General features: G+C 42.2%; 1 protein-coding gene and 1 non-coding gene across 3 annotated transcripts in view; both read left to right on the top strand.

The window, feature by feature from the left end:
- LOC102396331 (vomeronasal type-1 receptor 1-like) overlaps window positions 1–9,377 on the top strand; it is a 63,850-nt gene extending 54,473 nt beyond the window's left edge. For both annotated transcript variants that reach the window (XM_045163479.1, XM_045163480.1), the window contains one exon: window positions 7,774–9,377. In XM_045163479.1, the coding sequence (XP_045019414.1) occupies window positions 7,774–8,722 (949 nt within the window). In that variant the 3' untranslated portion in view covers window positions 8,723–9,377. The remainder of the gene's footprint in view (window positions 1–7,773) is intronic.
- Window positions 2,035–2,107, top strand: TRNAG-CCC. The gene has a single exon. It is a non-coding gene; the product is annotated as a tRNA-Gly (tRNA).
- Window positions 9,378–13,850: the final 4,473 nt, after the last annotated feature.

The raw sequence follows: 13,850 nt of genomic DNA, 5'->3' as shown, positions 1-13,850 counted from the left end.
CACTGGCTCCAGTAGTTGCAGCACAAAACTCAGTAATTGCAGCACAGAAGCTTAGCTGCGCTGGAGCATGTGGAATCTTCCTGGACCAGGGATCAAACAGATGTCCCTTGCATTGCAAGGTGGATTCTTCACTACTGGACCACCAGGCAAGCCCCTCAGCTCTGTGTTTCTAACGCTAAGTAGCTGAATTCCTAACTTGGGTTTCCTGCCCCCAAACTGTGGGTTGGAAGAGGACATCACAAGGATTGTGACCCCTCCACCCACTCCTGACAGATCTGACTCTTGACCCCTCTCTTGGGGGATGTCTCATTTCTGTTGATTTGTGTTCAGTTTTCTGAATTAGATGCAGTTTGCAACAATGGACCTGGAGAAGAAAGTGGCAACCCACTCCAGTATTCTTGCCTGGAATATCCCATGGACAGAGGAGCCTGGCGGGCTACAGTCCATGGGGTCACAAAGAGTCAGACATGACTTACCAACAGAACAACTATTTGGATTTTCTTGTCCTTCTTTTTAAAGATTTTTTTTTAATGTGGACCATTTCTAAAGTTTTTTTTTTTTAATTTTGTTACAATATTGCCTCTATTCCATGTTTTGCCTTCTGGCTGCAAAGCATGTGGGATCCCAGCTCCCCATCCAGGGATTGGACCTGCACCCCTACATTGGAAGGTGTAGCCCTAACTACTGGACCACTAGGGAAGTCCCACTTGGATTTTGTTTTGAACTGTGGCAGCAGACTTTTGCTCTGGGGCGAAAATCTGAGTTTGCAGTCCATTTCTGAGTCAGATTGGCAAATAACTCAAGGGAGAAAGTCGCTGTGGTTCATCAGTGGCAATTTACCACACTTGCAGGAACTTCGAGATCTTACCTGTTGTTCTCAAAGCCTTTCCCCCAGTAGGACTTTGTCTACTATGTATTAAATCTCTGGATACCATGGGAGTTGTAACTCTGGTTTTCTGAGGTTTTTGGTTTAGCTATGTAGTCTCCTACGCAGCCAAGTTTTGCAATTTAGCAAATGTCTTAAGTAGGAGGTCTGTTTCTTTTCTATTTTTGTATTTATTTATTTATTTGGCTGCAATGGGTCTTAGTTGCGTCCTGCAGGATCTTTTGTTGTGGTGTGGGTATAGTTGCTCCACAGCATGTGGAATTTTAGGTCCCTGACCAGGGATGGAACCCGCATCCCCTGCATTGCAAGGTGGATTCTGGGCCACCTGGGAAGTCCTCAGAAGTCAGTTTCTTGAAGCCCCTCAAATCTCTAGTTGATCCCTCCACCCTCAACACAACTTCTGAAAGTTCTGCTGGCTTCACTATGTCTCAGCAGTGGCCCCATGCCTGGACTAAGCCCAGATTCTTTGGATCATACCCAGAATTTGCAGAGGACTCTGGAAAGACACGAGGATCCTCAGCATTTGTCTGAAAATTCTTCCCTCTCTGGAGTTGTATTTTCTTCATCCTTGTTGCTTTCACAGCTCTCTGATATCTTTAAGATAAGATTGTAGTAATTGATCTGGCTTTTCTAGTTGTTCTGAGCAGAAGCACTGGCTTGCTTCATACGCAGTTCAGTTCAGTTCAGTTCAGTCACTCAGTCGTGTCTGACTCTTTGCAACCCCATGGGCTGCAGCGCGCCAGACGTCCCTGTCCATAAGCAAGTCCCAGAGTTTACTCAAACTCATGTCCATTGAGTCAGTGATGCCATCCAACCATCTTATCCTCTGTCATCCCCTTCTCCTCCTGCCTTCAATCTTTCCCAGTGTCAGGGTCTTTTCAAATGAGTCCGCATCAGGTGGCCAAAGTATTGGAGTTTCAGCATCAGTCCTTCCAATGAATATTCAGGACTGATTTCCTTTAGGATGGACTGGTTGGATCTCCTTGCTGTCCAAGGCACTGACTCTGAAGAGTCTTCTCCAGCACCACAGATCAAAAGCATCAATTCTTTGGCACTCAGCTTTCTTGATAGCTTCATACTACTCCATCCTATCCAAATATCAATGTCTTCTGTTTTTTTCCTGTTTAAATCAAGTTTCTTGTGTGACTTCTCTGGTGGTCCAGTGGTTAAGACTCTGTGCTCCCAACGCAGGGGGCCCAGGTTCAGTTCCTGGTCAGGGAACTAGATCCCACATGCTGCAAAGAAGATCGAAGATCCCACATGCCACAACCAAGACCCAGTGCAGCCAAATAAGTAAATATTTAAAAAGCATCAACTTCCCTGTGGTATAATTTACGTACAGTAAAATGTACCACTATAAGTGGTCAGGTCAATGAGTTTTGATCAGTGTATGTTTGACCTATGCAACCATCATTACAATCAAGATATACAACATCTCCACCACCCCCAATATGTTCTGTCGGGCTTTCCCAGTGGCTCAGAGACCAAGAATCCGCCTGCACTGCAGGAGATGCAAGAGCCTGGGGTTTGATCCTCAGGTTGGGGAGATCCTCGGGAGGAGAAAATGGCAACCCACTCCAGTATTATTGGAAAATCCCATGGGCAGAGGAGCCTGGCAGGCTACAGTCCATAGCGTCACAAAGGGTCGGACAGGACTGAGCTAACGAGCATAATGTTTTGTCATGTTCCTTTTGTAGTCAATTCCACCTCCTTCCCCAGTCACAGGCAATTAGGCAACCATTGACCTGCTTTCTGGCACTACAGATTGACTTTTCTAGAATTTCACATAAATGGAATCATACAGTATGTGCCCTCTTGTGCCTGGCTTATTTACTCAGCAAAATGTTTTTTGAGATTTATCTTTGGTATTGTGTCAGTTGTCCTTCTTGAGCAGAATTCTGTTGAACTCTATTACTGTTTATTGCTGAACAGTGTTCCATTCTGTGACTATACCATAATTGGCTTATCTATTCACTGGGTTGTTTCTGACTTTTATTATGAATGAATCTGCTATGAACATTATGTATAAGTCTTTGTGGGGATGTAAGTTTTCACTTCACTTGGATAAATACTTAGAAGTGAAACTGTTGAGTTGTATGGTAAGTATAGGTTTAACATGATAAAAAATTGTTGAATTGTCTTCCAAAGTAGTTTTAACATTTGATATTCCTGCCAGCAATATATGAGAGGTTCAGTTGCTCTTCATCATCAGTCTCTTAAATTTTAACAATTTGAGTGATTATGTAGTGATATCTCACTGTGGTTTTGTGTTTCCCTAGTGACTAATCTTGTCGAACATTTTTTCAAGTATCCATAGAGCATTATTTTCTTTAAATTATTTATTCATTTATTTTTGGCTGTGTTAGGCCTTTGTTGCCACATAGACTTTTTCTCTAGTTGTGGTGAATGGGGGCTAATCTCTAATTGTGGTGGGTGGGCTTCTCATCGCAGTGGCTTCTCTTGCTGTGGAGCTTCTGCTCTAGGCACGCAGGCTTCAGTATTTGTGGCGCGTAACTCAGTAGTTGTGGTGCTCAGTAGGTGTGGGCTTCGATGCTCCACGGCATGTGGGCTCTTCCTGGACCAGGGATGGAACCCGTGTCCTCTGCATTGGCAGGTGGATTCTTTACCTTTGGACCAGCCTCATCTAATTTATCGTACCTTTTATAATAGGTTCTCTGTCAATACCTGCTACCTTAGTTAGATGTCCTCCACACTGTCTCGTTGATAAAGGCTTCTTTCTTTCTTACCAAATCTTGAATAGGTGGAATTCATCAAGGTCTTAGCAATTTAAGACTTCTCTCCTAGGAAATATATTTTTCAGAGATTTTCAGAATATAGACAGCATCACAGTTTATTCTCTAAGGTCTCACTTTTTTAGGACTCACAATTATCTGACCTCATCCCTGTAGGGAATGCAGAAAAAAATGTTTACATCCAGTCACTTCTGACAGCATCTTGGGATAGTCTATTTAAACACTTATAATTAATTTGGATAATTAGTATGCCAAGAAAAAGATGTTTAGAGTTTTTCTTGGAGGCACTGTCATTGATGCTAGAAATAACATAATAATTACAGCTCTAGAGAGATGAGGTCAGGAAAACCAAACCTATAATAAAGGGGTTCAGATTTTCCCTCCCATGACAAGTCTAGTGATCACTGGATTCAGCATCCCAGAACAGAAGTTACTTAAGTGAGTGGAGTTTTTATTTTGGACTTAGAAACTGCCTGGAAAGAAAAAAGAAGTGAGTATTTGGAGATGAGAATCTACTCAAGATCTGGATAATAATACCTTTTCATGAGAACATGCAAGAGTCCCTGAGAGAGTCTGTGTGAAGGGCTGCTTTCTGATTATTGCAGAGAATATTCCTCTTATTCACTGCCTCCAAAGTCATCTCTCTTCTTTTCCTGTGTTAGTTCTGTCCAAATTTTTACCTCTGTCTTCATTAGTTTTGTCCTTTGATTAAAGTGTCTTAGTCTGAGGAAAGTTCCTGAGCACAGGAATAAGATGAATTAAATGTATAAAACATTAAAGTATTAAATTATTATAGTTCACAAACTATTTTATTTTGGTTTTAATATTTATTCATTTGGTTGCAGCATGTGAACTCTTAGCTGTGGCCTGTGGGCTTTATTTCCCTGACTAGGGATTGAACCTGGGCCCCCTACACTGGGATCAGGTGGAGTCTTAGCCACTGGACCTCAGGGAAGTCCCCACACTATCTTAAATCAGTGTTTAGGCCTTGTTTCCACTGGATCTTTTCTGGATGAGACTGAATTGGGGAAACTCATTTATACTGAAAAGTTCTTTGAGTGCCCTGTATGAAGATTTTAAGACCTTGTCCAAATCTTTACTAAAACTGGTGCACAAGGAAATTACATTGTTGTAGATTTTGATCTTCAAATCTAAATAATACAGCTTGGAATTAATGCCGGATCCAATTACAGAAGGCATCTTTACCAGTGAATATCCTCAGAGTTGGGTCTTCATTCATAATAGCAAACTTGGATCCAAGACTTGATTTCTGAGATGTGATATTTGTCCTACAATCAGACACCTGATGTGAACCCTGCCTTCAGCTCTGTGTTCCAGGGGAACATAAGAATCTTGAAAGTAAATATGACAGATTAGGGCAGTGGCTAGCATAGATATGGTCAGTGTTCACAAGAGCTTAATGATTTAATGAAGTCCCTCTGAACCTCAGGGTAAATAAAACTGTAGGGAGGCATCTTCACACTTTTTGCTCAAATACAGAGCCCATTCAGGAGTTATAAATAGGAAACTACAATACTCTACAGCTACAATACTAACCAGCTACAATACTCCCTTGGTCAGTGACACCTCTGGTGTGTGTGTGTGTCTGTTTCCTGCTCTTTCTGATTTTTTTTTTCTTTTGCCCTGAAATTTGTTTGCCTGTAAGATCGTGCTTCCCTGGTGGCTCAGTGATAAAGAATCCACCTGCCAATGCAGGAGACAGGAGTTCAATCTATGGATCAGAGAGATCCACTGGAGAAGGCAATGACAACCCACTCCAGTATTCTTGCCTGGAGAATCCCATGGACAGAGGAGCCTGGCAGGCTAAAGTTCATGGGGTGGAATAGGACATGATTAGTGAGCACACGCTGAACTTACCTTGCTTGTTGAATTTCCTATTTATAATTTTTTTCCTGAAACTTCTTTCTGAAGCATTGATATGTTTAACTATTCTTCATTTGTACCACACAATTTTTTTAAAACCGCAGTATGAGATTTAAATATTTTTATTTTTAAAGTATTTATTTATTTGACTATGCTGGGTCTTAGTTGAGGTGCATGGGATCTTTGATCTTTTAGTTGTGGCAGGCAGGATCTAGTTCCCTGACCACTGATCGAACCTGGGCTCCCTGCATTAGGAGCATGGCATTTTAATCACTAGACTACTGGGACGTTCTCACACCACACACTTTAATTCCTGTGTTAGATTTTAAGAAATTGGGTAGGTCAATCCACTTCATCATCGCTATTTTTCTTTTGTTATTTTTAAAGAATGACTTAGTTTTGTATGTTTGTTTGTTTGTATGTTTAGTTGACTGATGTTGAATTGAGTCTACACCTTTGAGGAAGTTTCAAATCTTGATGACATGTTATATCATCCCATCTAAGAACATGGAATTTAGTTCTGCTAATTTAAGATTTCTCTTATGCTATTTAATTGTTTTACTTTTTTATTTCCAGTACATTATTGACATAGTTTACTCCTAAAATTTTAAAGTGCTTATTCAAAGTATATTTTAAAAAATTTGCACATTTGTATAATATTTTATACAATATTATACTAAATAATATAAATTACTAGTGTATTGCTTCTAAAATATTTCAGTTTTATAGCAGAGCAGTTTCCTCTCTGTGATCTTTTTAAAGTCAGCCTTTGACACAGGGGTTTGTAAAGAAACGAGAAAGAGAGAGAGAAGATAAAATTTAAAGAAAAGAAGAAAGAAAAAAAGAAATTAAGAAATTTCAGTGGACTGTAACACATAAAATAATCTGTTTTGAAGAGGAATAATTTTTTTCCTGCCATTTTATTGAAAAAAATAGAAAAATATTGAATAGCTGTGTGCCTGGGGCTTCCTAGGTGGTGCAGTGGTAAAGAACCCATCTGCCAATGCAAAAGACACAGGTTCAATCCCTGGGTCAAGAAGATCCTCTTGAGTAGGAAATGGCAACCCACTCCAATATTCTTGCCTGGAAAATTCCATGGACAGAGGAGCCTGATGGGCTAGTCTATGGGGTCACAAAGAGTCAGACATGACTGAGCACACGCACTGTGTACCTGGGCTCATGTTAGTCTTTTTTCCTAATGAAATGAGATTGCTTCCAGTGTTTATCATCATATGAATCATATGTACTCTTGGAATATACCTTTGTTATGTTGTATTAATATTATTAAGATATACTGCTTGGGAATTCCCTGGTGGTCATGAGGTTAGGGATCCATGCTTCCATTGAAAAGGGTATGAGTTTGATCCCTGGTCGGCAAACTAAGATCCCACAAATCACAGGCGGGGCCAAAAAAAGAAAAAGATATATTGCTCAATTCAGCTTAGGTCCTTGATTCAAAAGGTTTCAAAAATTGAATTGGTATATAGAAAGATAATATTGGACAGAGAGTATTTGATCCAGTCGAGTGCAACATAAGACACTCAAACAGCTGTTTCTTGAAAATGCTATACTTTTGCATAAACAAAATAAACAACCCCCCCCAAATCAAGCAAGGATATGCTGTTTTGAATAATACAATCAGTGAGTTTAATATACTCTTTTAAACTCTTAAGTAGAGAATCTGCATTTCATGTTAAGTAATCTATTAAAGGCCATGTTAAAATAACTTTTGAGATGAAAATAATGACACCATTCATTTGTTTATTCATCTCTTCATGTAATAGTTATTAATTGACTGCCTACTAGAGGCAGATTGTTCTAGACCCTAGATATGGGTCGAAAACAAGGGAGACAAATCCCTACTTTCATAGCTCTCATGTTTCTATTGGAGGAAATCGTCTTCCTTCGATAGAAATAAGATAATCCAATGACATAATTTCAGGTGTTGTAAGTATTATGAGGGTTATACTGGGTGATTAAGAGAAACAAAGTTTAGGGATGGATTTTTTTTTCTTTTTTGGCCTCACGTGCTGCGAAGTTTTGGGGAACTTAGTCCCCTGACTGGTTTGAACCTGACCAGGGATTGAATCTGATCCCAAGCACTGGACTGCCAGGGAATTCCTCATGGATGGATTTTTATGTATGACATTAGAGTAGGATTTCCAGAAAGGAAATTTTAAAGAAATTCTGGTGGGAAATGTACTTCGCTTGACTTGAAGAAATTCATACATGTGTTCTGTTTCTCCCCAGGTTCCATGTATCTGAGCATAACCATCATACCCCAGCCAACGAAGGAATGATTTCTGTTGATGGGGCAATAGGGACGGTGATCCTCGCTCAGGCTGGAATAGGGACTGTGGGGAATGTCTCACTCCTTTGTCATTATATCTGCTCTCTTTTTAAGAGGCATGGATTGAGACCAATTGAGCAAATAATCAACCATCTTGCTTTAGCCAATACTTTGACCTTAATCTGTGGAGCAGTCTCTCCAACATTGGCAGCCTTTGAGATGAAGTATTTCCTAAGTGACATCGGATGTAAACTTGTCTTTTATTTTCACAGAGTGGCCTGGGGAACCTCTCTCAGCGTCACCTGCCTTTTGGGTGGCTTTCAGGCCTTAAGTATTAACCCCCCGAACTCCAAGTGGGCAGAACTCAAATTCAAATCCCAGAAGTATATTACTACTCCATGTATCCTGAGCTGGATGTTTCACTTGCTGGTCAATGTCATAGTTCCCATGAGAATGACTGGACAGAAGAATGGCAGAAATGTCAGTGTGAAATCAAATCTTGGCCATTGCTCTTGTCTGTCCATTAACACAATTACAGAATCAATCTGTTCAGTGATTTTCTCCTCTGTTGATGTTGTTTGTTTGGGATTCATGATATGGGTCAGTGGATCCATGATACTTTTCCTTCACAGGCACAAACAGCAAGTCCGATACATTCACAGCACTAGGCAACACTCCCCAGCATCCCCCGGGACCAGAGCCACAAAATCTATCATGTTACTTGTGAGCGCTTTTGTCGTCTTTTATTTTCTCTCTTCTGCCTTTGAGATGTATGCTTATCTTTTTGACAATCCACAGTTGTGGCTTGTGAACACCAGTGTGGTCCTAGCATCTAGTTTTCCAACCCTTAGTCCCTTTTTGCTCTTAAAGAGTAACACCCATGTCTCTAGCCTCTGCTCTTCCTGCTGAGGAAGTTGTAGAACTTACTCAATTGCTGACAGCATTATACTATTTTCATTCATCCATTTGTTGCCTCATTCTATGAAGTACCTTCTCTGAATCATTCATGTTTTAGACAGAGTAGTGGGCTGCTGCTGCTGCTGCTGTGTCGCTTCAGTCGTGTCCGACTCTGTGCGACCCCAACAGATGGCAGCCCACCAGGCTTCCCCGTCCCTGGGATTCTCCAGGCAAGAATACTGGAGTGGGTTGCCATTTCCTTCTCCACAGTAGTGGGCAGCAAGGGTATATGCTCCAATAAAGTCTGTAGGTGAATCTTGACATCAAATAAGCAATTATATGTAATTCCAGATGTACAGGTTTCTGCCATGAGGAGCTTGGGATAGTATGTTTCAGGATCTTGGAAGGCTTCCCTTTGCATCAGCAGTTTAGGCTACTTCCTGAATATTCTGGAGGATGTCGTCAGCCATAGAGGATATTCTAGGCAAATGGAAAATTATGTTGGAACACCATTTGCAAGAAGGAACACAGGACAAAGAACAAAGACTTCCCTGATGGTCCAGTGGTTAAGAATCCACCTTCCAATGCAGGAGATGCAGGCTGGATCCCTGGTTAGGGAACTAAGATCCCATATGTTGTTGTTGTTTGGTCACTAAGTCATGTCCCACTCTTTGCAACCCCATGGGCAGCAGCATGCCAGGCTTCCCTGTCCTTCACTATCTCCCAGAGTTTGCTCAGATTCATGTCCCTTGAGTCAGTGATACTATCCAACCATCTCATCCTCTGCCACCCCCTTCTCCTTTTGCCTTCAATTTTTCCCAGCATCAGGGTCTTTTCCAGTGAGTCGGCTCTTTGCATCAGGTGGTCAGAGTATTGGAGCTTCAGCTTCAGCATCAGTCCTTCTAATGAATATTCAGGGTTTATTTCCTTTAGTATTGACTGGTTTGATCTTGCAGTCCAAGGGACTCTCTCTCAAGAGTCTTCTCCAGCACTACAATTTAAAAGCATCCATTCTTCAGTGCTCAGCTTTCTTTATGGTCCAACTTTCACATCCATACATGACTACTGGAAAAACCATAGCTTTGACTATACAGACATTTGTCCCATATGCTTCAGAGCAACTAAGCCCGTGAGCCGCAACTACAGAGAAGCCCACACGCCACAATGAAGACCTTGCTCTCCACAACAAAAGATCCTGTGTGCTGCAGCTAATACCTGATGCAGCCAAAAATAAATAAATGAATTTGTTGTTGTTCACTGGCCAAGTAGTTTCTGACTTTGTGACCCCATAGACTGTGGCCCCCCAGGCTCCTCTGTCCATTAGATTCTCCAGGCAAGAATACTGGAGTGGGTTGCCTTTTTCTTCTCCAGGGGATCTTTCTGACCCAGTGATCAAACCCTAGTCTCTTGTGTCTCCTGCATTGGCAGGTATTGGCAAGGGGTTTCTTTACTGCTGAGCCACCAGGGAAGCCCAAATCAATACATAAATATTTTTTTAAAAGAAGAACATACAAAGAACTGAAAGAAATTCTAAGTGCCTCATGTGCAAAGAACAAGAGAATTTGACATGAGCTGAAGTTATTGAGTTGGGGTCAGATAATAATTTGCCAGGCTTATAGATTGTGTTAAGAACAGGTACCATGGATCTCAATAGTAATTCTAGGCTTTAATCAAGAAGATAAAAAGATTAAATTTTTTTTTCTTATCAAGGAGAAAGAAGGCATTTAAGGATTTCTCCAGTTTGCCTCACAATTATAAGCATAGCCTTCTGAATGGAGCAGGAGTAAACTTGGGAAAAAGAATGAGGAGACTTTTGAGATAAACCAGATGAGAGAGGATGATGATTCTGATAAAGCTAATGAAATTCAACGTGCTGAAGGAGAACAGGGACTTGAGAACATTTCCTTAGAAGGAATGGAATTTGGTGACTGTTGTCATAAGGGGTGGTTTAAGGCTGATGTGGGCCTTGAAGCTCAATTCTCTTAAGACTCGAGCAACCAGATTGGTTGTGGTGGTGTTTCTTGATATGGAGAAACTGGGGAATTTTTTGGGTGTAAAGATAGTGTGCATTCTTTTTCATACATGGAATGTGTTATGTCTCTAAGGCGTCTGCATTATGCACATGTCTAGTCATAGATCACACACATGTGCATATGAGTAGGGCTGCCAACAACATATGTTGGTGATAGAAGCTTTTGTTGTTGTTATTTAGTCACTAGTGGTGTCTGACTCTTTGCAACCTCATGGACTGTAGCCCACCAGGCTCGTCTGTCCATGGGATTTCTCAGGCAAGAATACTGGAGTGGGTTGCCATTTCCTCCTCCAGGGGATTCTCCTGGATCGGGGGTTGAACTCACATCTCCTGCATTAGCAGGTGGATTCTTACCACTGAGACACCGAGGAAGCCCAATAGGAGCTTTGGTAGTGTTGAAATAAGGGGAAAAAAAAATGAGTGTGGAGAGAATAGGCCTGAGACCTAGTAACAAATGGGGCCTCCTTGGCAGCTCAGAATCTGCCTGCAAAGTGGGAAATCTGGGTTTGATGCCTGGGTCAGGAGAAGGGAATGACTACCCACTCCAGTATTCTTGCCTGGAGAATTCCATGGACAGAGGAGCCTGACAGGCTACAGTCCATGGGGTCATGAAGAGGACAGACTGAGCAACTGACACATACATGCTAGTAACAAGTAAGCTTCATTTGAAGACCAGGCACTTTCTGGTGGTCCAGGAGTTAAGACTCTGACTACCAATGCAGGGGGCACAGGTCCCATCCCTGGTCAGAGAACTGAGGTCCCATGTGCTGCAGAGTGTAGCCAAAAATAAAGGAAAAAAAAAAAAAAGATCAGATAGAGAAGGTGGAGCTCCACTTTCAGTTCCTTCTTTCATTTATTCATTCATTTTATCCAGAATATTCAATGATTCCTTACTGTATGTCAGTCACTTTTATAGGTGATATTGGATATAGTAATACATATGACAAGAAAAAACAACAGTCCTTATGGAATTTACATCCTACTGGAATTGACTGAAAATGTTAAATAAACAGATAAGAGATAACTGAAATACTGTAGTATTTCAGTTTGTGGTTAAGTGCTCTGTTGAAAAGTATTGGATAGGAGAGGGAGAAGGAATGCCCCGAATGACTCAGCTTTTAAAAAACATTTATTTGTTTACTTCCTGGGTCTTATTTCAGCACGAGGGATCTTCAGTCTTCATTACAGCATTCAAACTCAGCTGTGGCATGTGATCTAGTTCCCTATTGTTGAATTGCTCAGTTGTGTCTGATTCTTTTCACCAGGCTTCCCTGTCCTTCACTGTCTCCCAGAGTTTGCTCAAATTCATGTTCATTGAGTTGGTGATGCCATCCAACCATCTCATCCTCTGTCCCTTCCTTCTTCTCTTGCCCTCAATCATTCCCAACATCAGAGTCTTTTCCAATGAGTCAGCTCTGGTGATCAAAGTATTGGACTCTCAGCTTCAGCATCAGTCCTTCCAATGAATACTCAGGGATCAGCCCAGGCTCCCTTCACTGGGAGTGCAGAGTCTTAGTCACTGGACTACCAGGGAAGTCTTGAGGATTCAGTTCTAAATACTCTGGTCAGGAGGTCCCTCCCTGAAACTGTGGTTTTGAAGAGTCCGGAATGACTTGAGGAAGGAAGTAATGTGTATAATCCATGATGTAAAGAGTGAGAGACTGAGGAAGGACCATTATTGGTGTGTTGAAGGGCTAGCAAGGTGACCAAGGTGGCTGCAGGGAGACAAGAATGAGCAAGTGGTAGGAGTTAAAGGGCCAGCTTATGTGTAGGGCTGTAGGTAGTGTAACTGTTTTGACTTTTATCCTAAAAGAGAAAGGAAGCCATCAGAGGGTTTTGAGTAGAGGAATGCGATGATCTGATTTTTAAACAAACGATAATGGTTTCCACCCCCCCTATTCTTACAACTGCAGTTTTATTATAGTGAATGCAACTGGAAGATGTGGAAGATATATGTGGTGTAAAGTATGTGTCTGTGAAGCGTACCCAGAGCTTCCATGCTTCCATTATTTTATTTATTTTATTTTTGGCTGCTTGCTCAGGCTTTTTGTCTCGTTGCAGCTGGTGAAGTTACCCTCTAGTCACGGGCTTCTCATGGCAGCGACTTCTCTTGTTGCAGAGCATGGGCTCAGTAGTTGCAGCTCCTGGGCTCTAGAGTATAGGCTCAATAGTTGTGGTGCACAGGCTTAGTTGCTCCTGAGCATGTGTAATCTTCCTGGGTCAGGGATTGAACCCATATCTTCTGCATTGGCAGGCGAATTCTTTACCATTGAGCCACCAGGGAAGCCACTATTTTAATTTTACTATTATTTAAAAAATATATATAGTTAATGGCTGCACCAGGTCTTAGTTGCAGCACACGGGATCTTTGGTAGTTGCATTGCACAGGTGGGATCCATTTAGTTGCATTCAGACTCCTAGCTGTGGCATGTGGGATCTAATTCCCTGACCAGGGATGGAACCCGGGGCCCCTGAATTGCGGGCTTGCAGGCTTAGCCACGGGACCACCAAGGGGAGTCCCAATTGTGCTTGGTTTTATACCATATCAATTTAGCTAAGTTAGACTATGGTTCCAAGAGCTCCCTTCCTCAATGGTTTCCTGTTAGGCTTGGTCAGGGGCACGTTTATGCCATATTTACAAGTTGGAAGAGAAGCAGTGCCATATGTTCTGAAGGGCAGTGCTCCACGTTGCTGATCATCTGCTGGCTCGCCCTGCTGGCTCATGCCAGGTGCCCTCCTTCAGCTCCTCCTAGTGCTAGGCCAGCTGTGTGTGCTGTCCACGGCAGGGTGCGAACTTCCTCAGTCACTCACGTTGTAGAACTTGGAGGTTGCGAGACCCCAGCCAGGTTCCACTTTGTCTTCACTCCTTCCTACTTCACATCCAGCGTTCATACCCTGATTGCCGTCCACCCACCCTCCTACCCTCTCCCCACAGTAACCTCGGCCCACCGCTAGAGGCAGCAGCATCCCGTCCTCACCAGCACCAGCTCTTGCAACTTCAAAAGGTGTGATTTTTAAAAATTTGGAGGGCACCCTGAGGGGCATGAGGGATCTCACTTCCCCGGCCAGGGATCAAACCTGTGCCTGCTTGCTATGGAGGCGCAGAGT

This window comes from Bubalus bubalis, chromosome 18 (genome assembly GCF_019923935.1).
Source record: "Bubalus bubalis isolate 160015118507 breed Murrah chromosome 18, NDDB_SH_1, whole genome shotgun sequence".
Classification (NCBI taxonomy): domain Eukaryota; kingdom Metazoa; phylum Chordata; class Mammalia; order Artiodactyla; family Bovidae; genus Bubalus; species Bubalus bubalis.
The sequence above is the reverse complement of the archived record's forward strand: the minus strand, read 5'-3'. Positions and strand labels throughout refer to the sequence as shown.